This window comes from Alexandromys fortis, unplaced genomic scaffold (genome assembly GCF_014885135.2).
Source record: "Alexandromys fortis isolate MF-2015 unplaced genomic scaffold, M_Fortis_MF-2015_v1.1 scaffold_38, whole genome shotgun sequence".
Classification (NCBI taxonomy): domain Eukaryota; kingdom Metazoa; phylum Chordata; class Mammalia; order Rodentia; family Cricetidae; genus Alexandromys; species Alexandromys fortis.
The window spans coordinates 1943609-1968990 of NW_026067916.1; the positions used below are offsets into that span (position 1 = coordinate 1943609).

A 25382-nucleotide genomic window follows, 5' to 3' on the forward strand; every position below is an offset into this window, starting at 1 on the left:
TATATTTTTAAATATAAATGAAATATTATTTGTTTTGGCTTGTAGAAAGAATAACCAAGGTAGGGAACCCTTCAGCATGTTAGAGCAAAGAGAGATGAAATTTAAATAAGTAAAAATCAGATGAAATTGCTTGCTGAGAAGTATCATCTCAGAGCAACCTTGTGAAGCTGTACAGTCTGGAGGCAGAAAGTGCCAGGATGGATGGATGCTTTTCCTAAAAAGGGAAGAAAAGTGCTGTGGTCATTGTTTCTGCTCACTGACTAAATTAAATGCTAGATAGCCTCTGCCAACATTTGTGAATATTAAAAGGAACTGGTTCTGACTCATAAAGTCTATAGACTGCTAAATTGTCATTCTGAAAAATTGGCAAAGGATGGAAGTTTTTCATTTAAAATGCTGTTGAAAGTACATCACTTACGTGCCATTTCGAGGGGCAAAGACATTATTTGAAGACAGACACTAATAATCCGGAAAATGACAAAAATAGCCTATAAAAGACAAATCTGCTACTAATCATTTATATATTCAATATTCAGGATATTATGTATGCAAATTCTGTGATGATTTGGAGAAATCTAGGCACAAGATATAAATTATAGAGATGCAAGTAAGTGGAAGCTTTCCAAGTCTTCAAAGACATTGGTAGTGATGTAAGCGTAAGCCCAGTAATTCAGAACCTAGGAAGTTTTTAAAGTCTTAAAATCAATCTATAGTAATTTGGAGGTACCATAAATTACAATAGAAAAGAATATCAAAGGAACTTGGGCCATAAAAGAAGACAAAGCTTAGACATAAGGGGTATACAAAGCAGGTGCAGCATCAGAAAAAGACTAATTTAAATTTAAGGTAAAAGCTTCAAAGGAGCGAAGAACACTTCTTTTGTGGATGAAAGGATGTTGTTCAAAGGCTGAAACTGTCATCAACTCATAAGCCTCAAATAAAGTATAAAACACGAAATAAAAGAGGGTGAAAATAAAACTTGACATTAGCAGAAACATAATAACACAGGAAGAGCTCATTGAGCAGACTTTGTCAATTAATTGACAATGTCTATTCCTCTTTGAAATATATTGACAGACTCAAAGTCATTTAAGCAGTAACCATTAATGGATGTCTCTCCTGCTCACGTCTATGGAGTTGTACACTTAATAGTACGTTATTTTTTCTTAACATACTCCAACATACTTTTATTTAATATACTTGAACTCCATAAGGAGATAACTCATCATATACTAAAAATACATACATGCCAAAATTTGTGTTTAAGAATAAAGCAAATACTTTTTAAAGCCTCAGTGTGAGTCACTAAAAAGAAACGTCTGGGCCTTTAAGCCTTGGACCTGGCCCAGCTCTCTAAGCTACTTCCATGCTCAGAAGTGCCAATCACTTCTCCTTTTTAATAAAATGTTCCCATTTCTATCACAAGAAAAGAATCATGATGAAGTATGTGTAGTTAAGACAAATGTGAAAAATCAGAAGATGAAGCATTAATCTTAGAATTTAATTATATTAATCCACAATCAAATAACTTCTTGTGTCGTTGAATTTTCACTCCACTTTTTAAATCTATAATCAAATAAAGTGATCTTTTCATAAAGGGAACGCTGTAAGTCAGACAAAGAATTCTAATTTCAAATGTTATGCTGAAGAAGGCTTTGCTTCTGAATCAAAGGATAACGACATAAACACTCAGATAATTTACTATCTCTACATTATTCTATTTATCCTTTGCCTGAACAGATATTGATTGGTTAATTCACTCCAGTTTTAGCATGTTAGAGAAAGGATTTCTAATAGTGGGAAGTTTTTAACACTTTAAATATTGACAAATTGATTACTCAAATGTAAATGATGTGGAGATCATAATAGTAAATAGTATATTTAATACAGTTTGTTTCAGCGATGAATACCTAAAGCTATTCCATACAAAGAGATGATATTATTTTCTAAATAACTCTTGACTATTTGTAAAACTGGTCATCTGTTAAAAAATTGTTATAAAAACTTGTTTGTTTTAGTAAGTAATTACCACTGTGTTATGAAAATCCTAAAGTTACATAGAGTGTATAACTTCTCTATTTGAGGTCAAAAGGGCTTGGAATGACTGAAGTGGGATGGATTTATAGGTCAAAATGAGGTTTTAGGTTTGAATTTTAGGGCACAGAGGATTGACATGCTCTTTGTTATTGCTTTATTAATTATTTTCATGGGTTTATCAAATGGAAAGTGTCATGTTATCACTGTTGTCTATAGTATGCAGAATTGCTTTAATAATCTGGCAGATACACTGGTAATAGAAGAAAAAAGTCAAGAAAACAAATAAAAGCACTAGTTGGAGGCTATTGCACAAATAAAAACTCATATGAACCCTGAACCAGTATTGGGGAGGGGGCTATTTGAAATTCCTGGTTTTGATAGGCAGTCCTTAGTTGGTATGGGAGGTCCTTCTGTCTATGTGTTGCTTTTATTGGTAAATGAATAAGGAGCTGCTTTGAGCCTATGGCAGGGAAGAACAGAACTAGGCAGGGAAAGGTAGACTGTAATGCCGAGAGAAAGAAAGGAGAATGGAGATGGAGCCTCCAGAGACAGTTGCTGGGGATGTTAGCCAGTAAGCCAGAGCCACACGCCAATACACAGATTAATAGAAATGGGTGAAATTTATATGTATGAGTTAGCCAATAAGAAGCTAGAGCTAATGGGCCAAGAAGTGATTTAATTAATGCCATTTCTGTGTGAATATTTCTGGTCTAAGCTAGCCAGGTGGTAGGGAACCAACAAGCAGTTCTCTCCTACACTTAGTGAAATGACGTTTTATATCTTGTGAAACTAGATATTACTGAAACAGAAAGGATATGTTCAGTGACAAAATTATTTTATTAAAGTAACAAAAACGAGGGTGGTAAATTTTAAGGTAGATTGACTAAAGGGTATAGACAATCTTTTGCCGGGACTGCTAGTCAGCTCTATCTCTCCAGCAGTTCCCAAAGAACCACTCAGAGACTTCTTATTAATAATGAAAGCTCAGCCAATAGCTTAGGCTTGTTTTCAGCTAGCTCTTATAACTAAATGAAACCATTATTTAAATCTACTTGCTGCCCCAAAGCTCATTTACCTCATGTATGTACTTCCCATCCTGTTTGCTCTACATCTCAAGGTGTCTCCTCACAACTCCTCCAATCCCACCCTTCTTCCCAGCATCCTCCTAGTCGGCTCTCCCATTCCATCTCCTCCTGCCCAGCTATAGGCCAGTCAGCTCTTTATTGACCAATGAGAGTAATACACATTTATAGTGTATAAAAAGATTGTCCTAAAGTAGAAGGAATACAGGTTGAGACATAATTCTAAATTGTCTGTAAATAATCTAAGTCATTAGCTGGTATTTAGATGTGTGCTAATGGGGTAAAGAACAAGTTCCTAGTCCAAGACATTTGGCAGGAGGTTGCTAGGTAAATAGCATTTAAAGCTTGAGGTTGGATAATATTACTAAGTGATTGTAGATGAGTATCAATCATCTTGGCTCTGAGGGTTAAAGAATTTAGAGAGATTAAAAAGAAACAGAGAAAAAAAAAAGGAGATTTAAAAGGAACAGCCATAAAGAAAACAAAGTCACCATGCCCTGGGAACCAAAAAAAATTTTTTTCAAAATGAAAATAGTTAGATCAAAGTCTGTAGTTACCCCACTGAATAATATGGGGAGTGGAAACAGCTATTAGATTAACCAAATTGGACATTATTTTGCAGCCATTCTCTTCCTGCAGACACGCAGAAGTATTCTGTGTATAAATCCTGATTGTACTGAAAGAAAAGTGTGGGAGGTCCCACACTCGTCAAATATTTCTGAAATGTATTGCTATAAAAAGGGGGGGAACAAAGAAGAAAGATGTAGATTGGTTTGGTAGATGACGATTTTTAAATAAAAAGTAGTACAGGTTAATGAAAAACTTTTACGGAAAAGAAAAACTAGTAGAAAAAACTTAAGAGTGAAGAGAAAGGGATAGAGAATGGGATTTGTGTACAAATAGAGGGGCTTCCTTTCCGAGGAGTTTAGATAATTCATTCATAAGGAAATGAATGCGTGATGTGGATATTTATGAGTTTTTGGTTACTCAGGGAGGTAGAAGGCTAATGCCAAATACACAGGTGAATTCTTTTCTGACTTCTTTCAGTTCACCATCAGCAACAGGAAATGAAAATAAAAGAGAGGTCATAGAAGTTTTTGATCACAGGAAAAAGGTCTGAAAGTTAACATAAAGATTGGATACAGTAGGTATAATATGGGCCACACTTGAGATTAGCCATCACAAATTCAAAGCTTGTCCAGTCATCATTTTTTCCAGACATGTTCATCTTACTATGCATAGATACAAGGTACACAGACATGAGGATTTGATTAAGCTGTAATTTGAATATCTAGACAATTTAATAAAATGGAAGAGAGAAAATTAAGTCGCTGTTTTATAGCGAAGGAGTGAGTTTAAGATGAACCATGGAATTGTAACCGAATAGTAACACTATGAAAGCATGTCCTGATAAAATAGAAGGGAAGGGTAGATGATTTAATCTCAGGCTACTGTGTGTAAAGAGATCTTGGAGTTGAAGTGTTGACAAGAGTCGCCCGGAATTACATGAAGTACTATTTGGATAATGAGAGACTTGGAAGAAAATTATAGAAAGAATATAGTTAAGTATCAATAACAAAGTCTAGACTACAAATAATTTAGGAGAAGAAATAGGATATATATAATTGAGGATAAAAGATCAAGAAATGGTACTGAAAACATAGCTCTGTGGTTAAGAGAGCTGGATGCTCTTCCAGACGACCCAGGTTCAAGTACCAGCACCCACATAGAACCTCACAAAAATCTGTAACTCTAGTTCCAGGTAATCCTATGCCCTCTTTTGGCCTCCTCTGGCACCAGGTACACACATGGCACACACACACACACACACAAATAAAGCACCCCTATACTTAAAATAATGAATTAATTAATTGAAATATCAAGGAGGTTAGAGTCTAGGATATTGAATGGAATCGCTGGTAGGCAATAATATTCCCTAGATTTGTGAGACTAATCGATCTTCGGAAATAATTATATAAGAGCTAGACTTTCAGGAAAGGAAGAGAAAAGAAACATGGGCAAGGGAAGAGTACAGCCCATAGCAGTGGGTTTAACAGTATGCAAACAGGACATTCCAAACTCAGGACAGCTTTCTTTCAGGTAAGAGGGGGAAACAAACTTTCACCAAGAAGAAGCTGTAAAACTAATCTATCCCATTCTCATGCTCAGTAGTCTGAAACGCTTTTTCCCCAGTCAGATTTGACACTTTGGGAGGAGCCTGGCAATCTAGTGTTTCTGAGTGAAATCAGCAATGCAGAGGACAGAGAAGAGGGGAGGGTCTGAGTCAGGTTGACTAGCACAGCTAACACAGCAAGTTCTCATGTGCCCTAAAGGGAGTTTTGCAAGGTAACTAGGGGATGGCTATAAGTGAAGTTACTAGCTAGGCAGGCCAAAGAGCAAAAGGAAGTCGCGGGCCTTAGTAACAAACATTTTATTTGACAGAGATAAAGGGTTGATGAAAAACAGAAGCCAGGACATCTTGCCCAAGATAAGCGACAATAGACTACATGTTCTTTAGTACCAACGTACAGCAGAAAGCACCAACGAACCAGGCTAGGACAGGATAATAACAACAATAAAACATTGTGTCAGAACTCATCTGGGATCCAGAGAGCATCACAAGGTCACAGAGAGCCAAACACCCTTTTCTGAAGCCAGGGAGTCGCTTAACTCTGCTGAACACTCAGACTCCATCCCAAGAAGACATACAGGAACAGGTAGAGTTCCAAAAATTTTAACACACCACTGAGAGGAACTTTTAATCTATGCCATGGTTTGTTACAAAGATCTGATTATCTGTGAGAAAGAATAAACCATATCTCCATGTGCCCAAATACAGTTACCCTGGAAATGCACACCTTGTGTGCTAAAATCTCTTTTCCAAGAGCTGTGCATTTGTTCTACACGGATGGGTTAGCTGCCCATTCCATTCTACATGGATGGGTTAGCCACAACCTGTGATAAAATCATCACAAAATCATGGATTAAAAACTGAGTTCTGGCAGTGTAATGATTTGAAGAAAATGTAAGTCAGAGATATGAAACAGATGAAGCCACCCACAGTAATAAAGATAGAACATGAAGGGGCCATAGAGCATCTCAGCAAAATCGAGAGGCCCAAATGGCACCACTTAAAGCAGCATGATTATAGGGATTATAGTAGCAAGGCCCCTTCTTCTTCTCCTTGAAATTAGGTTCAGAAGAGTCAAGCGTCCAGGCTCTCACAGGTTTAATGGCAAAACACTGCTAGAGCCTTGCACAGGGAAAGGACAAGTGTATTGACCCATATTCCAATGCACCCTATAAACTCCAGGTCTCCCACAGACTAATCCTTCCCAAACAGGTTGACAAAACAAACAGATAATCCTTTTTCGCATGCAGATATTTTACTCTCCCTGAATAAAGGCTTTGAATGTGGCAAAGAAAGCCATACTCATGTGTGAAAAGAAGAATATCAAGCCTAAGCAGAACCCCTCAATCTTTCTGAGGTGTTTATGGGATAAACTAAAGAACTGGAGCAATCAACCCATGCTAAAATTAGTAAATACTGTATTACATTTTAAAGCAAGTTCTGACTTAGACAGTTTTATTTTGTATTTTAAATTTTTTATTTTATTTTATGTGTGTGTGTGTGTGTGTGTGTGTGTGAGTGTTTGTATGTGTGAAGTAAATCACATATATGACTGGTATCCATAGAAGTCAGAAGAGGCCATCAGATTTCCTTTAACTGGAATTACAGATGGTTGTCAGTTACCACGCAGGTACTAGAAACTGAACCAGCATTATCTGCAACAATAACAATGCTCTTACTCATCCTAAACCCACAAGGCCACTGGGCCATCATCTCTCCAACCCCTTTACTCCTTTTCTGTTTTCTTTGCCAATACAACTAGTGACCCTAACTATTAATGGCATAGCTAATGTCTATTAGTGATCAGCACTTTCTAGCACTTAGCTACAACAGAACACATGCTACATCCTGCAGTTCTTACTATGACCCTGTCGGGAAGGCGTGGCTCTTCACTTGGCTACAACATCTACACATGCTACATTCTGTAGTTCTTACTATGACCCTGTCAGGAAGGCGTAGCTCTTCACTTGGCTACAACATCTACACATTCTACATTCTGTAGTTCTTACTAAAACCCTGTCAGAGAGACATGGGTCTTCTCATTGGTTTACAGCTAAGCCACACATTCACTGGCATTGAGTAATGTGTAGAAAAACGCACAGTGAATAAGTTGTGAAATCTAAACTTCAACTTCTTCACTTCAGAATTGGAATCATGTGATCTTTGTGCATACGCTAGCACCTGCACAGACTCTAAGAACACAGGCATGTAAACTTCACCTCACTGCTGCTGAAAACAGTTCCAAAAATTATGGAAGAGTATTTTTCTCATTTTTCAGGGTAGAAGATGAAGGTATAATGAAGAACTAAAGTCAAAGCTCATTTTTAGCAGTAGGATAATGAGAAATAAAAGTTGAAGAGAGAAACATTGGTATGAGGAGACTCATGTTTTATTAAGGGTTGTTGTGTATAAATTTACTGAACAAATGATAACTAATATATGAAACATGGTCAAATTCTCATCCTACCTAAAAGTTATGGTACAAAACCTATCTCTTCAAATGTGTAAGTCAGTACCTGAACACACATAGTAGTTAAATAATGTATGGGCGTAGGAGCCTAGCAGGCCCCAAAATCCTGTCCCAGAGCTGTTAGCAAGCTGGAACACTCTGTCTGATTAAAAAACACCTCCAGTTACTCTCGAAGTCACTTCTTCAGTTGTCAAGTGATGTGGGAGTGTCATATATCAATCTGTTGATTTCATTGGTTAAGCAATAAAGAAACTGCTTGGCTCCGACAGGTTAAAACATAGGTGGGAGGAGTAAACAGAACAGAATGCTGGGAGGAAGAGGAAGTGAGCTCAGAGACGCCATGCTCCCCTCTCCCGGGCACACGCGATAGCTCTGCTCTCTGAGGCACACACGATGAAGCTCCGACCCAGGATGGATGTAGGCTAGAATCTCCCTGGTAAGCCACCTCGCGGGCTACACAGATTATTAGAAATGGGCTAGTCCAGGTGTAAGAGTTAGCCGAGAAGAGGCTAGATATAATGGGCCAAGCAGTGTTTAAAATAATACAGTTTGTGTGTTGTTATTTCAGGACATAAGCTAGCCAGGTGGCCGGGATGCCAGGGACGCAGCCCTGCCGCTCATAATACAACAGTCAAGTGGCTGAGAGGTTCTAGAAAAAAGGAAACCAAAAGAAAGCTGTTTCTTAGGATAAACAATATTTTAATTGCTCAGGAATGGCATGGTTTAAATTTTCCAACGTAGGGGTCTGACCTAATGAGCATTTCTTCAAGACAGAAGCATTACAATGTATAGAGTGTGGATATGGTAATCTTAAAGCAGGGGGAGACGATCACCTGTAGCTAGGATCCCCATTTGGGAAACATTGTTAACCACATCCCACCCTCATCCACTTCATAGCAAGGCCTGATTGGTTTATTTTATAAATAAGAGCAAAGTATTTCCTACCACTTTTCAATTTTATGTGAGAAAGAAAGTCCATTTACTTATTCCTTCCAAAACACACTATCTGCTAAGTCAATGACATTCAAGGTACAATCTGTAGAAACAGAAAGTTTGGGTATAGAGTTAGAAACTAAGGGGCAGATCCAAGGAAAGTGAAATAAAAGAGTAGTGATGGATGGATGAAGGTGAGGGGACTGGAAGGTGAGGATCAAGTAGAGAAAGAGAGACAGGTGGGGATGCAGGAGGGAATATGGGGAGAGACAGCTAAAATTAAGGGCTGTTTGGGGGATAGTATAAAAATTAATACAGTAAAATTCTTCTAAAATATATGTTTAAGCAAAGAAAATCTAGATTAAATCACCAAATAATAGGAGAAGACAGAATATCAACTGGACATCTCTTGCCAGCAAATGGAGGTTCCAGTACTGGGATTGGGTTACACATCTAATCGATTTGTTGGTCAAATGGTCTCCTGGAAACCCCCAAACAACCCAGGCTGCTACCAAGACTACAGATTGTTTTGCACAAAAGACAACACCTATACAGTATTGGAGGAGGGCCTGCCTGTTCATCCTAGCCATCCAGCTAGCTTAGCCCTAAAATAACCACACAGAAACTGTATTAATTAAATCACTGCTTGGCCCATTAGTTCTAGTTTTTTATTGACTAATTCTTACATCTTAATTTAACCCATTTCTATTAATCTGTGTATCACCACGTGGCAGTGGCTTACCGGGTAAAATTCCCAGCATCTGTCTCTGGCACATATATGGCATCTCTCCACCTCTGCCTTCCTTCTCCCATTCAGTACAGTTTTTGCCACCTACCTAAGTTCTGCCCTATCAATAGGCCAAAGCAGTTTCTTTATTCATTAACCAATGAAAGCAACACATAGACAGAAGGACCTCCTACACAAATACAATTTATTGAACATAGAGAAGCTTCTCTTGGTGCCTACATAGAGCCTACACTCCTATGTGATAGTTAGTATCCTTGGTATAGGAAGGTACTCTGCACAATACTAAAGGAGAAATGAAAAACACCAAGCCAGCTACAAACCTTCAATCTACGATACTGTCCTAGCTGCAATACTGTCCTACCTGCAAGATATGCTAGTGCAGTGGAAACACTAAGTCTGTGTGAATAACCAACCAATATTTGATTTGAGTTAAAGCCTCCCTGTGAGATGGAACCCATACCGAACACTGCTTGAGTGACCAACAACCCGAGACTAGATAAGTCAGGGGTCTAGAGTAAAATCAAACACTAATAGAATATACCAATAAGATGTCTCCTAATGTACTCATAGATTAGGTCCTTGCTCAACCATCATCAGAGAAGCTTTCTCCCAAAGCAAATAAGAACAAACACAGAGACCGACCACTAGGGAATGTGGAGAGTCCTTGGAGCACTCAGCCAGGCCTAAGTGAGATGCCTCATCAAATCCTCCATTCAGGGTCCCAAGAACTCTGTGGAAGAGGAAGAAGAGTCAGAGGGGAATGGAGGACACCAGGAAAACAAGGTCCTCTAAATCAACAGGATCGGTGCAACAGGATTCACTGTGACTGAGGCAGCATGCACAGGGCCAGCACGAGTCTGCACGAAATAGGATCCTAGAGCTGAAAGGAGAGGTGGACATATGCCCATCCCTAACCTAGAAGTAATCTCCAGTGATGACCACTTACAAATGAAGTTTAGTTTTCTTCAAGGGAGCTCAGCAGGTAAACACACTGTTCTCAAGTGTAGGCTGCATGTCCAGTGGTGGGTGGCCGACAGAAAATGAACTCAAGAGCATCTTTGAAGGTTTTTTATCTCATAGTGCCAAGTCAGAGATTTTAACTTTTTTTTATTTTATCTTATTTATATTTTCTCTCTTTCTATCCCACAGGTCCTTTGGGTATATATTATGGCACACAGTTCAGAGCTTTTATGGGATTTTTAAGTGTGCTTATGAGTGTGTCTCTGCAACTTAATCTGGTTTTTGTTGGGCTCTGTTCCTTCTGGTTTGTCCTAGCCCAATTTGTTAGTTTTTGTTTTATTTATTTTATTTTATTTTATTATTATCTTTTGGAAAGTCATTTGTTTTCTTTAAAATTGATTAGTTACTTCAATTTTAAGTTTTTGATTCACTTTACAAACCAACCACAGTTCCCCCTTCCTCCCCTTCTCCTGCCACCCCCATCATCCACTCCTCTGAAAGGGTAAAGCCTCCCATGGGGAGTCAATAAGGCCTGATGTATTAGGAAGAGGCAGGACCAAGTCCCTCACTCCTACATCAAGGCCCAGCAAGGTATCCACTACAGAGAAGAGGCTCCAAAAAAGTAAGCTCATGCACCAGGTCTGGATACTGGTCCCACGGCCAGGGGCTCCTCAAACAGATCAAGCTACACAACTCTCCCCACAATTAGAGGGCCTCGTTCGATCCCATGGAGGTTCCAGCTGTCATTCTAAAGAACATGAGCTCCCACAAGCTCAGGTCAGCTGTCTCAGTGGATTTCCCTGTCATGATCTTGAGTCCTCCCCTTTGCTTATGTAGTCCCTCCTTTGTCTCTTCGATTAGAGCCCAGCTAAGACTCCTAGCAGTAATGGAGAAGGTGCCTGAACTGGCCTTGTCCTACAGTCAGATTGGTGAATACCCTAACCGCCCATTTGCTTTCTAATGAGAAACAGAAAGGGGACAGACTCATATGGCAGGAGAAGTGAGAAATAAAGTAGAAGGAGTAGAACTGGGAAGAAGGAAAACTATAATCAGGATATATTATGTGAGAAAAGGTATTTTAAGTAAAAGGAAAGAAAAAAAAACATACTGCCTATCCTAAAAGTTATATGTTGATGTACAAGGCAGTTGGAATCTTCCATCTCTCATTTGATCCAGGCAGCCTGCCCACAAAGCCCTGGGCCAGGATGCTGGAGCAGGTACAGTAAAAATGCATGGTAGGAGTGGTATCATTGCACGAGGCAGTTCTGATTGCTGAGGTAACACTACTCTACTGGTGCTTTCTAAATCCATTGCTCTTCTCCTGTGAACTTATTGCATGGGTTCAAGGTGGAAATCAGAACCAGACAAGCATGAATTTTATTGAAGAAATTTAGAACTCATTTTGTCTAACGTATAAGGAGCATGTGTATTTAAAATCTCATGCTGGGAGGCTGGTACCATAAATACTGAATACACAGAAACTGCAGTACTGAATTCTCAGAATGCTTTCTTTCCTTCTTATTTTAATGTTTAAGTGATTATAAGGGATACATGCAGAACAGATTTTCAGATTTTTAAATCTTTTTGTTTTCATCCTTCCCTTGAGACATCTGGTAGATTATAGGCAAGATAAAAATGCTCATTTTTACTGATTTATTTTCAAAGTTAGATTTCTGCCTTTATTCCCAATAAATAGATGTGAAGTCTTCAGACATAAATGGAAGTAAGAATTTTTTGAAGCTGGTGACACACAACAGGGTGACAACAGGAGAGAGAGACTTTCCAAACTTTTCATCTCAAAACCCAGTCTTTGAGGAGATAAATGTGTTAATTAGCTTGGTTCATTACCGCACATCTTAACATCCCTGTTGACCCATTAAATACGTCCAAGTTTGAGGGGTTTGGTGGCACAAGGGATCTAGTGAATTGTCCCAATAGCATAGAAAGCTGACAGAAACGGGGCCACTGCTAGAGTGTGTGGCTTTGTGCATTTTCCAGACTGGGTTTATACGCTGAAAAACAGCGAATGGATCTTTTGATGAGTTATATGATTGATGGATATATTTAATAAAGTTTTCATTTCTAGAAAGCGTCCCAAATTATTAGCACATTGTGGTAGGTGAGCGGTAGCTACATAGTTTCTACTCTTATGAGATGAAGTCTATTTCCCTCACTCTTGTGATTGAGAGGGCCTATCAATGTTTTGAATAGTACAGTCAGCATAAGGGATGCTATGCCAAGATCCTTTCTGGCCATGTCTGTAGGAAAACTAGCTGTTACTGTCTTTATTACTTGGTGATATCAGCAGCTGTCTAAGAACTCAATCACCATTAGCCATTTTAGTCTAAAGAAGGCTAAGTTAGCCATACAGATTATTTTACAAAAATAAAAGATTCTTATTTAACCCTTCAAATGTTTCATCTGACAATCATTTAAGATTTTTTTATCTATAATTGCAATACTATAAAACATAACCAAGACATCTGGATCACTACATGTACAAAAAAAAAACCTTCATGAGACAATAATGTATTATTTCTAGTCAATAAGTTCAGGATACATTTGTTACATTGTAATAGACAGGACAGATTAAAAAACAAGCTGATAAATCAGCACATAGCTCCCAGTAGAAGAACAAGAGAATTTGGAACACAGACAGCAGCAAGATCTCAGGAAAGATAGCTGTTGTGCAGGAATAAGTAAAGGGAAGGAAAGCAAATGAAAGCAGACTCTGAAAGGCAAGAAACACAGAAGTTACCAAGAAGTCTGTATTTCTGAAAAAACTATATGGAATTCAAAAGGACACACTGCAGGCAGTCCACAGCTACACAGCTTCCAAGCTCCAGTGTATAGATCGGGACAAGGGGACTGGGAAAGGTTTGAGGGTGGTGAAGCAGGCTGGACACTCTGCAGTGTCAAAATTCCCACAGCCTCAAATTGAGGGGAAATAACTCAAAACAGAACACTCTTCTGGCAGTGTTAAAACTCTCAAATGTCAAAGAGAAAGACAGTTTAGATTCTAGTGAAAGTGAATGAGGGAGATGGGTCTCAGAAAGCATCCAGTACAAAAACAGCTAAATCTCTTTCTTGTTTTTCTCCATATACCATATAGGACCTAAGAAGTGTGGAGTTGGGAAGCTGGACAACAATTGAACTTTCATCTTTGCTCATGAGTCAAAGTCTCCTATGGCACAGGAGGCATGGACTTAACAATGAACAATTCTTCAGGGAAATTGATCTACAGTTTTCTGTGGGGAGGGGATTGTACTTTTCTGGTTTGGATTTTAGAATAGTATTAACTTCATACAATTAATTGATAACTATTTCTTTAAATAAAAATTAAAAGTTTACAAACAATTTAAGCGCCTGTGACTCAGCAGTACATGAACTATGGAACTATCATCTACTGAAGTCTTCTTAGAAATGGAAAGAAATCAATAGAAGCATGAAACTGCCTGATGACTCCCTAGGGTACCCTACTAGCAAAAAGACAGTTGAAATATATTATTGGAAAATTTCATTTATGCAGTATTCCTAAATGACAAATATGGAGAACAGTTATTAATTTCCAGTGGGTAAGAAGAGGGTATGGGACAGGGAAGAAATGGGCATCTGAGATATCCCTGTGAAGCAGGAAGTACTCCGATTCAAAGTCAGTATCATGTTGTACCCTTGGTTTTACATGATGATCCCATGAAAGAGACTGACTAAAGATTGTATGGGAGAACTAGAGAGATGGCTCAGCAGCTAAGAACACGTATTGTTCTTGCAAAGGACCCAAGTTCAATTCCCAAAACCCACATCGGGGCACTTACAGCTAACAGTAACTCCAGCTTCAGGGGATGCCTCTGACTTCCTCAGGCACAAGCACCTACACAGGAAAACATAAATACAGTAAACACATAATAGTAAAAATATTCTAAAAGAACACACAAAAATAATGAAAAATATAACATAGGGAGTCTCTGTAGTGCTTCTTAAAACTGTGTTAATAAACAATTGTTTTAAAACAAATATTTATAAATATTTAAATAAAAAATGCATGATGCTATTTCTCTTAAATAAAAAAATATACAATTATATACACGAATTTGCTCTTCTTGGCTATAAAGCCCCATTTCTCCACGTAATTTTAGAGCTGAGGACAGTTTTATACTGAGCTCCTTTTACTGTGACCTAATGATTACTTCATGGTAATAGTTCTTCGTTTTTCCTACTTTAACACTGTATTTCTGTTTCTCTTTAATATTATAGGCATTTTAGTGTGAAACATTTATAACATATTAAATTAAGTCACATGTGGTGGTATTAATATAACTAAGATTCATGATTTTTAAGGAATAGTTTATACCACATAAAAAAAAACTAAATAGAAACCAATCTTTCCATTGGAAAAATTAGTGTGAACTGACGGCTTATTTTCTCTTTTAAGCACGTATAGTTTCCACCTCTGTATACCAGCAGGAAACTTAACAAGTCTATCCTATCCCTCAAACCCTGATTCTCTCTTGGGAGAGTGGAGCTTCTTAGACAAATGAATGGCTCCAGGCTAGGGACAAGCGATGAACATGACCATCCTGTTATCTTGCTCTACCTGAAAGCAAGAAGTCTAGATTTCTCAAACATGTCAAAAGGCTGACAGGCACTGTGCATGATTCGACAGACCAAACCTGGAGATGTCTGGACGTCAGAAAGAGTATTGATTGCAACTGAGCAAAACATGTCAAACTACTGATCAAAATAATCACCTTTAAATGTTGGATCAGCAATGTAGGAGGCAATGTTGGCCTTGTATTTACAGATAAGCTCCAGGGAAACCAGGAATGTTAAATACACAGGGCTGTCTCTTCAAAAGCAGAGATGTAAACCTGTTGTCTGCCCCCAAAGTCTGGGTACAAATGTAGTTAATACCCAATGATATATGCATTATATGTATTACCAGGCAACACTGGATCCCCACTATCTTATCATGAGTATGGTTAATCTATAGAGCCTACCATATATGGAAAACATCACTTGTACTTTACAAGAGTTTCAATGTAATCATGTCTTAAGCATTGTTGTGTACACATGGAATTGAGTTACTTATCACAAGGAAATACTTTTCCAAATTATGCTGTGATTAAATATGTCTAAAATAAACTACCCAGACTCTCAAAGTCTCAACCAACACCAGCTGCTGAGTCATGTTAAATGAATTTCCTTCTTGTCTCCAATGGATCAACACTCCACTAGCCATGGTGTTTGAAGACCCCATAAACACCAAGTCATCACACTAAACCTTCACAAAAGAAGAAAAAGTCATTTATCCTTTCTTTTATGAAGTATACTCAGAGGTAACTAAATAGTTAAAGGATTCTTAATTTCTTCATATAAAAACAAAAAAATATCACAGCTAATATGTGCCCAAAAAAGTAGAATGGGAAAAAAATCACTATTTTGTAACTCCTGGTGAAAGAATGACTCAAAATAATGATCATAAAAACATTGTGCAAGAGGCTTTTGAAAAGATTTAAAAATATCTGAATGAAGTTTAAACTCCTTATAGCTTACTGACAAATCTTATCAAGCAGACATTGCATTCCTACTTAAACAATACATATATACTTCAAATATACTCTACTTAAACAATAAGTAAATACTAGAATCTCTAGTTTCTCATTGGAAAATGAACTTGAATTTAATTAACCTCCAAAAAATCTTTAATGGAACAGGAAATGTGAGTAGAAATTTTGAAAAATAGCATAGAATTTAAATCATCCAAATTCCTAATTTATAGGAAATTTTGTTACAAATGACCTACCGTATAAAAATAATAGTCAGTGGTAAAGAAGATATGCCATTTAAAATTAAGAGTTTTAAGACAATATATGAACTCTGATAAGAGAATATTAATATGAATAATCTAATAACTCAGAAATCTTACGGCAACTACTGAAATCATTTTAAAATATAATGGATCTTTGATAATAAAAGATTTGTTTATTGTGTTTAAAATAATGTCCCTTAAAGGAATATGTACTGATTCATTTATGAACCAAAATATATAATATCTGATATTTGTTTAAAATACTCTATGAAAGCTCTGAGAAGATAGTTCACTTTGCAGATGGGATAGCCTTGCAAGCATAATGTCTCAGACCGTCCCCAGGACATATATAAAATGGTTGGAGTTGGTGTGTGGGCTATAATCTCAGTGCTAGAGAGGGGGAGACAAGCAGATCCCTTGGGTTTGTTGGCCAGCCAGCCTAGCCTAGTTGCTACATGGTGAGTACCAGAGTTCTGGACCAGCAAAGTACTGTCTCAACATTTATGCACATACAATTGACGAAAACGAGGTTCCGGATTGGAAAGAGAGCAAGGAGACATATATGAAAAGGTTTGAAGGAAGGAAAGGAAATAATTTTTAAAATGACAGGCATGCTCTTGAGGAATAATACTTTAGGTTGTTCTCAGGTATCCATATGTACATACATATAAACCTACATACACAAACACACACACATGACTATGTACAAACAAAAATACACTGTCAAAACTACAAGAATTCAGTATGGATCTTCATTTGAAATATTTGATAATTCCTTGTACCAGCATCTCTAGTTTTATAAGTATTGGAAACATTCTTTTTATTTTATTTTTTAATTTATTTATTTATTAAAGATTTCTGTCTCTTCCCCGCCACCGCCTCCCATTTCCCTCCCCCTCCCCCAATCAAGTCCCCCTCCCTCATCAGCCCAAAGAGCAATCAGGGTTCCCTGCCCTGTGGGAAGTCCAAGGACCACCCACCTCCATCCAGGTCTAGTAAGGTGAGCATCCAAACTGCCTAGGCTCCCACAAAGCCAATACGTGCAGTAGGATCAAAAACCCATTGCCATTGTTCTTGAGTTCTCAGTAGTCCTCATTGTCTGCTATGTTCAGTGAGTCCAGTTTTATCCCAGGCTTTTTCAGACCCAGGCCAGCTGGCCTTGGTGATTTCCTGATAGAACATCCCCATTGTCTCAGTGTGTGGGTGCACCCCTCGCGGTCCTGAGTTCCTTGCTTGTGTTCTCTCTCCTTCTGCTCCTGATTTGGACCTTGAGATTTCTGTCTGGTGCTCCAATGTGGGTCTCTGTCTCTGTCTCCTTTCATCCCCTGATGAAGGTTAATATTCAGGAGGATGCCTATATGTTTTTCTTTGGGTTCTCCTTATTTAGCTTCTCTAGGATCACTAATTATAGGCTCAATATCCTTTGTTTATGGCTAGAAACCAAATACGAGTGAGTACATTCTATGGTAAAAGCCTTTTCACAGATCATATAAGTCTCTATATAATTCATTTATTCATTCAACAAATTGAATATCTACTACATAGAACAAAATATATAAAATTTCAATTTTTTTCACAAAGACTATTTTTATTGGTAGAGAGGTAAAGGTAAAAGGGGGGATGCTAGGGGAACTGGCTTCTGAGGACAGGAACAGCAGAAGAGAAGAGAGAGACAGAGAGAGAGACAGAGAGACAGGCAGGGAGACAGAGGCAGAGAGAGCTGAAGTTCAATTCTTTTTTCAAATAAACTCATAGTCTAATAATGCAGAGAAACGAAATGCCATGAATCATGTTATATGCTCCATTAAATGTTATGTTGGAAGTACATGCAATGTGCTTGAGGGGATGGAACTAAAGTTTCTACACAGTGGGTGATATTTACCTGTCTTTAAGAATATATAAAAGCTCATTCTGCTAACACAGAAGCAAAGCACTCAGAGTGACAGTGATGGATCATGTCACTTCCTATGCTTCAGACAAACCTACGATCACTTACTATTATCCTCAAAATAAACATGTGAATTATGAATTCTTCATAGAAAATATCCCTCTCACATGAAAATCAGCTGAGCCATAGAATGGTTAAGCAATATAGACAGTATTATATATTTACTGACACCAAGTTTAGGTATCAAACTAAATCAACTAAACAAACTGTGTCTTTAGTGACAGACCCGTAAGTCCAGAGATGAGTAAAGTGTATGACAGTATATTACAAAACTAATAACTAATGTTTACAACATCTAGTGTAAAGTAGAGAACCAGGGGTGTATGACAGGAAATGCAGGAAGATGGATGGATAGTAGGAAGGTGAATTTTGAGTAACATAACTTAGGGAGTTTACACCATCTCTATAGGAATGTAGAAATTAGCCAGGGGTTTTAATTAATGGTGTGACACGCATTGATTAATTCACTACAAAAATAACCTGCACATGGTGAGCAAAACAGGCGGAGAACTGATGGAGGAGGGAGAAAATTGGGTTTAGAAGAAAAGTGTACTGGTCTAAGAAACAGACTGCGTGTGTCAGGGTGATAGTGCTATTGATAGATATATTGATGAACAAGAACAGCTTCAAAAGAGATTGATGAAGAAGACTCTCTAGAATGTGGAAATTACCATAAATGAGAGCACAGACCTAGCATTGCCTATAACTTCTTGGAAAAAAAAAACAGTTTTCATTCGAAATAGACTTCAGTATTTTTAAGCTTTATTCTAAGCAACAATGTCTTCAAGTTAATGAGATAAGACGGACATCAATAGAGCAGCTATATTCTACAAAAACGTGTCATCGACATGTTTAAACTAAGATGAGTATTGTACGCAGTCAACAGGGAATAACAACTTTTGTTCTACCATACTACAGCAATGATAAGAGGAAAGACAGTACCTGCACTCAAATTAAAATACAATGTTGACTCCAATATACAGCAGGGTTTCTGAGAACTTGTGAGGCATATACATCCTATGGCATTTTTGCAAAGTATAGACAAGAGAAGCAAGTACAAATTTAGTGTATTTCTGGGTGATAAAGGTCAAAGGAATACGGGATCCACTACCCTCTCAAATAAGTTATATAGGAATAGTTGTAGGAAAGGAGAAAAGCAGAGAAGGCAGGGAGAGCTTCAATCCTTAACATTGACATTTAGCTGTGTGTGAATTCTTTCCTCATTGCTGCTTCTCATCTACTAATGAACTCATTTCCAATGTTTTTACACTTACATACGTTCTGTGTTTGTGAGGTCGGACACTAGCTACTTCCACACTAGTACACATATCAGGGTTAGAGAACGACTTAGAGGAGTCAGTGCTTTCAACCGGGAAGGCCATAGAAATCAAGCGCAGGTCAACAGGCCCAAAGATCAGTTCCTTTACCCACTGAGCCATCTCTCAGTGCTAATAAACTCTCAAGTGTCCTCTTTAAGAAGGGCCAGTTAATTATGACACATAGATGAACATCAACTTGTTGTTTGCTTTTGTAAATAGCATTTTATTTACTATACCCACATACTATACCCACACTATGCATTTATGTTGTACAGTTGAATAACTGCAACAGAGAGTCCACAGTGTCCAAAGCCTGAACTCTCCTGCTGGTGCTTCATGACCATTTATTAACCATGCTCTAAAACATGACCCAGTCTCATCCTCTACAAATTTTCTTACTCTCTTTAGTACTTTAACTATAGTCAGGAATTTTCTTCCCAACAGAGAAGCATGTATTATTCTCAATGTACTATCACGGTGAGTTAAAGATTTGGGAGTGAATTTGTTATGTGTCTTGTCCTTAGACTTAAGCTTTCGAATAATGGATAGCCCATCATTTCACTGTGACCTATACCTGGGAAATTCTTGGTTGAATTAAGTGCCCATGTTGCATAATAAGAATCTTGGTAGAAAGAAAGAACCGATTGTTCAAGCTGTGCTCTGATCTCTAGATGTGCTTGTACTGTGTCAGCTGTATACAGAGAGAGAGAGAGAGAGAGAGAGAGAGAGAGAGAGAGAGAGAGGAAAGAAGGGAGGGAGGGAGGGAGAGAGGGAGGGAGGGAGGGTAAAAAAGTGCAAAAGTAAACTTGAAAAACTAAATTAAGAAAAAGATACAACTTTCCCAAGTACATCAAGAATCATCTCACAATGTTCAAAACTCTTAATAATTTACCATGTCCCTTCAGATTTCTGATTATTAGGTATAGGCTTCCTTTGCCGGCAAGGGAATTTTTAAATTTTTAAAGAACATTGCAGAAAAGAAGAGGAGGAAAAACCATCACATACACTTACACACACACATGCATATATAACAAAAGGATTTAAGCACAAAAGGAAACAATAAGAAACTAAAAGAAGTAGTTATACACCAAATCAAATTCTGTATAAATGGCTAATTCTCTTAATATCTAAAGCATGTGAGGTGAATAAGGATGGAAGGAAGGAGGCCAGTGGAAGTAGTCAAAGTATGCACTGTAGGGGGCCCACGCAGAGTAAACAGGAGGATCGAGAAATGTTATTTCTGTTCCGGGCCGATCTACCCTGGCTAAGGCATGATGTTCGTCCGCAACGACTACAAGGTGTTCCGATTTTGCAAATCCAAGCGTCATAGAAACTTCAAGAAGAAGCGGAATCCAAGCAAGGTCAGGTGGACTAAAGCCTTCCGGAAGGCAGCCAGCAAGGAGCTCACGGTGGACAACTCATTTGAATTTCAAAAACGTAGAAACGAACCTGTGAAATACCAGCGAGAACTCTGGAATAAAACTATTGATGCAATGAAGAGGGTTAAAGAGATCAAACAGAAACGGCAGGCTAAGTTTATAAGGAACAGGTTGAAGAAAAACAAAGAGCCACAGAAGGTTCAGGATATCAAAGAAGTCAAACAGAACATCCATCTTATCCGGGCTCCTCTTGCAGGCAAAGGAAAGCAGCTGGAGGAAAAAAATGGTACAGCAGTTACAGGAGGATGTGGACATGGAGGGCGCTTCCTAATGGTGCCGCCTGCAGCCAGCCCAGTGCACACTGGAAACCAGTGAAGACTGTCGGTCCCTAAGTTCTTCATTAGTTACATAATGTCCCCCCAGGCAAAGGTGACTCACGTGTGCAGCCTGTAAAAGCATCCATTGTCGGTGTTAGGTCTCAACTCAGTGTTCTGCTTCACTGTGTTCTGCTCACAGAAACATGAAAGTTTGTGTGTAGATGAAGGTGTGAACCCTGGGCATAACATGGTTGAATCGTTGCTTAATGGCACCAGGCAGCATTTCTGCACTGACTATCATGCTAGTGTGAAATCTGTAATAAAGTAATATTTTTCTTGCACTAGGATAGTCTGTTCATTAGGGTTATTGATGCAGAGGTCACAGCAAGGAACTAACCGTTCTCATGACAACCCCAGTCTCTTGTTTTGCTTTAGTCTCTTTAGTATCTCCTTAGAGTTGCATAATGACCTCATACAGTGCCACCGTGCTGCTGAGTTATGCTGGGCTGTCTGTCCTGCTTCAGCGTTTAGTAGGCAGCAGGCAGCTTGTGGGGGTGGGGGTGGGGCGGGGCTTAATAAACTTCCTGAATGATACCTTGTTACTGTTTTGGAGAATGCTCAACTCCAACTTGGGACTTCTGCTTCCTCCACCCCCAATTCCCTCCAGCTCAGCAATGGTCTAGAAGCAGAAGAATCTTGGTGCCTTTTAAAATTTATTTTGTGATTTTCTTTCTTTCTTTTTTTTTNTTTTTTTTTTTTTTTTTTTTTTTTTTTTTTTTTTTTTTTTGACAGGATCTCTCTTTTGTGTAGCTTTAGCTGTCCTGGAACTCACGGAGACCTACCTGCCTCTGACTCCTGTATTGCTGGGATTAAAGGTGTGCACCATCACACCAAGCATTTTTGATTTTCTTTAAAAAAAAAAACCCAGCCAAACAAAAACTCTTTGTTCTTGGAAAACAGAAGGGAAAGAATATTGCCTATTAATTTGTACATAAATAAAACCATTTCTAAAGTGAAAAAAGTATGCATTGTATACACATAACTAAAAAATAATACTTAAATTATTGGATAGCAGAAGTCATTAGGAGTCATTTTATTACTCTTGTTCTTTATCAAAACAGTACTATTTGGTTATTTCCTAGGCCCATGGCCTATCTAATCTCAAGTGACTTGGCTCCCAGAGCATTGTCAGACATGTGTTCTATCTCAGGGAGTGGACCCTAAAACCAGTCAAAACCAGGCTAGTTATTCCTACAACTTCTGGGACGCTATTGCACCACAGCATCTACAAGCAGTTCACCATTGTATATCAAAGGGTTGTTACTGGGTTGGTGTAACCTTTCTCCTCTGGTGACAAATAGAGTGCCTTTGAGTACCATGAGCAGTAGTCAGTATGGGTAAAATCTCTGGTTAGGCACCAGCTCAAATTCCCTGTGTTCAATAAGATATGTAAGTGCTGTCTTAAGTAACAGAATCTCACTTCCAGTTTGTGGAGAGCTACCAATAGTCTTGGTTATAGCCAAGATGTCTGGGAGTTTCCATTGAGTCAACAACTCAAGTAGATATAACCCATTCCTGGAACTACGCTTCACGTGGTGGTAAAAGATGTCTAAGTTGGCATTAACAAAAAATATCATTGTCTAATTTTAAAACTTCATACTATTTCCAGTATTAAATAAAAGATATTTCTCTGTTCTGATGAGTCATCCTCAGACTATGGCTGACTATCCTTAGAGCTAGTTGGCATGACATTCACTTCTGTCCTTCCTTGCGAAGTGACTGTCTTAGTCTGACTTCCAGAAACATAACTGGAAGAGAATTCAGTGAACAGTATGTATAGGGGAGTGTTCTAGGTAAATATCACCTATAATAGGATGAGGACAGCACCCTAAGAGGATGGTTTGGAATAAAATTGCTACACAGAAGCCTCAACCAATTCTAACTTTAGAACTCAGATGGTCCTTCAGAAATGTCCAGGACTGAGGCAAAAAAAATGAGCCTTTGGCTCCCCTCTTAGGTCATTGAACTAGAACCTTGAGGATGACTAATGTGGACAGAAATAGTTCCCTCTGTTTAGGTGGCCAAGGACAACTATCTGGGCAAGAAACCCGGCTGTGAACTCTCAGTGGCTATCGTTCTACAAATGAGCATATTATCTCAAGAAGACATTACAACAGCCACAACAGCAGCCCAGACTTCAAGCACAGGTGACCAGCAGCCCAAAATTCAGGATCTATGGGAATAATATACAAAAAAAAAAAAAAAACCTGAAACTCTAGCTGTGGTCTTTCTACTCAGACTAAGTATACACAAAAACATTGGCAGAGCCTAAATCCATTTAATCTGATCCCCATCCTCCATTGTTATCAATCTGCCACAGTCTGTCACTTCAGTCCTTTAAAATAAAATTGCTGCCAACAAAGAAAATTGCCCTCCCATTGAACTATGGGAAATGATTATCAGTAATAGTCTCACAGGCCAAATTGTGAGATTCCTTACAACTATCAGAGCCTAAAGCTGATTGGTCCAAGGAGAATTAGGAAGCTTAGCAGAAATGATCAAAAAGTAACTATTCAGAAAGTTCCCAACTCTGCCATCTGGTCAGATCTGATCATTAAACCGTCACGGAAACTCCTGCTGGAGGCTCCTCAGGGACAGTTCTGCTGAGGCTGCCACTTAGCATTTGTGACTGCAGAGGAGGAGAAAGAATGATGTACAACAGGCGCTGTGCGCCAGGTCCCCGCACACCATGCTCTTCTCTAGCGGCTCCCCTCTCCAGCCAGAGAACTAGGGAGAAAGGAAGGGCACACACGAAAGAGAGAAAATGAGTGGAGGCAGCAGCAACGTGTCTGCATTCAACAGCGGTCCATGGTCTCCTCTCTCCAGCTAGGAACATCAATGTCCTTTCTCAAACATCCCAGACATTTTCCTACATCAAGAGTTTCCAAGCCATTTTTCAAATTGAGCACACTCCTGAAACTTGGCTCTCTCTCCCTCTGCTTTGAAAGAGTGTCAGCAGTTTTGATATGTGCCACATTTTACACACCATGGGTTTGGGATCCCCCACAGAACCAAACTACAAATAAAGCTAAAGAGAATTAGGAAGGAGAAAGTAGACTCTACCAGGGTGTTAACTTCACAGATGTAGCTTGGAGGGAGAAAAAGCCTGCTGAGAAAATAGTTGATTAGGGAAAAGGAGTATCCACAAGACTCATCAAGGAATCCCAACCGTAATTCAGCCAAGTGCTCCAAGTCTCATGCCCTTTACTAGTAACAACTGGAAGACATCAATCACATTAGACTAATGAGAGCATCCAGGGAGCAGGGTGTGAAAGGAGCCTTCCTGGCTTTTTCCTGCCTTAACATATTTTGATCTAAGACGTTAAGGGTAAACTGTGAGCAAAATGACCTGTGGAACAGGTGGATTTGAGAGATCTGAGGCATCCCCCTGCAGTCATGGACAGTACTCACAGTCTCCCTGTTGAAAGCTGTCCACTGAGAGCTGAACCAGCAGGGACAAGAAAGAATCAGCCACTCAGAGCTCTCTCCCTAAATTTAGCTGCTGATTGGGAGACCCCTCAAGTGTAACTCTAGGAGTCTGGCTGCAGCGAGCTGTCATCAGCAGAACTGGCTGGCTGTGGAGTTTTTAAATTAAATCCCCTTTACCTGATGTATTTGTTTAAAATGTTTTTCTCTGTTATCATGCTAATAACTCTTACGCTGCAGACAAAGTTTATCTTGTGTATGACAGCTGTGATTTATGTCAGTGGCTCTCAATTAGGTGATGATTCTGTACTCAGGAGACATTTTACAGTGTCTAGCAGCGTTGCTGGCTAGCTTAACTGGTGTGGGAGTGGCAGTAAGGGTTTCTTTGGGTAGAGACCAGGGAAGCTGCTAGGCACCCAATAACACACAGGTGACACCTTCATGGGAAATTGGCAAACTCCCCTAAACCTGCCTTGAGGTTCAGAGGGATGGCAAAGACCTCCGTAAGACTGAGTGTGAATGCTAACCGTGTATGTGAAAAACATCCACCAGAGTTTTCTCCACTTGGATATTTACAGACTGAAGACTACTCCCCCACAGAAACTAATCCTCCCAAGGTTAACTAAGCCGGCTTCTTGTACAGCTGTATGCAATGATCCTGGTTCCCTGCTCGACTGTATATAGCAAGCATACTGAGCTTTATGGGTGCTGTGACTTTTCCATCTGTCTAGACCACTCAATCCCACTCTTCTGTGTGTGCCCT

General features: G+C 38.9%; 1 protein-coding gene across 1 annotated transcript; it reads left to right on the top strand.

Moving 5' to 3' along the window:
- Positions 1-20669: 20669 nt before the first annotated feature.
- On the top strand, positions 20670-21228 carry LOC126500161 (probable ribosome biogenesis protein RLP24). The gene has a single exon (XM_050139851.1). The coding sequence runs from the start codon at positions 20709-20711 to the stop codon at positions 21189-21191; it is 483 nt and encodes a 160-aa protein (XP_049995808.1). The 5' UTR covers positions 20670-20708; the 3' UTR covers positions 21192-21228.
- Positions 21229-25382: the final 4154 nt, after the last annotated feature.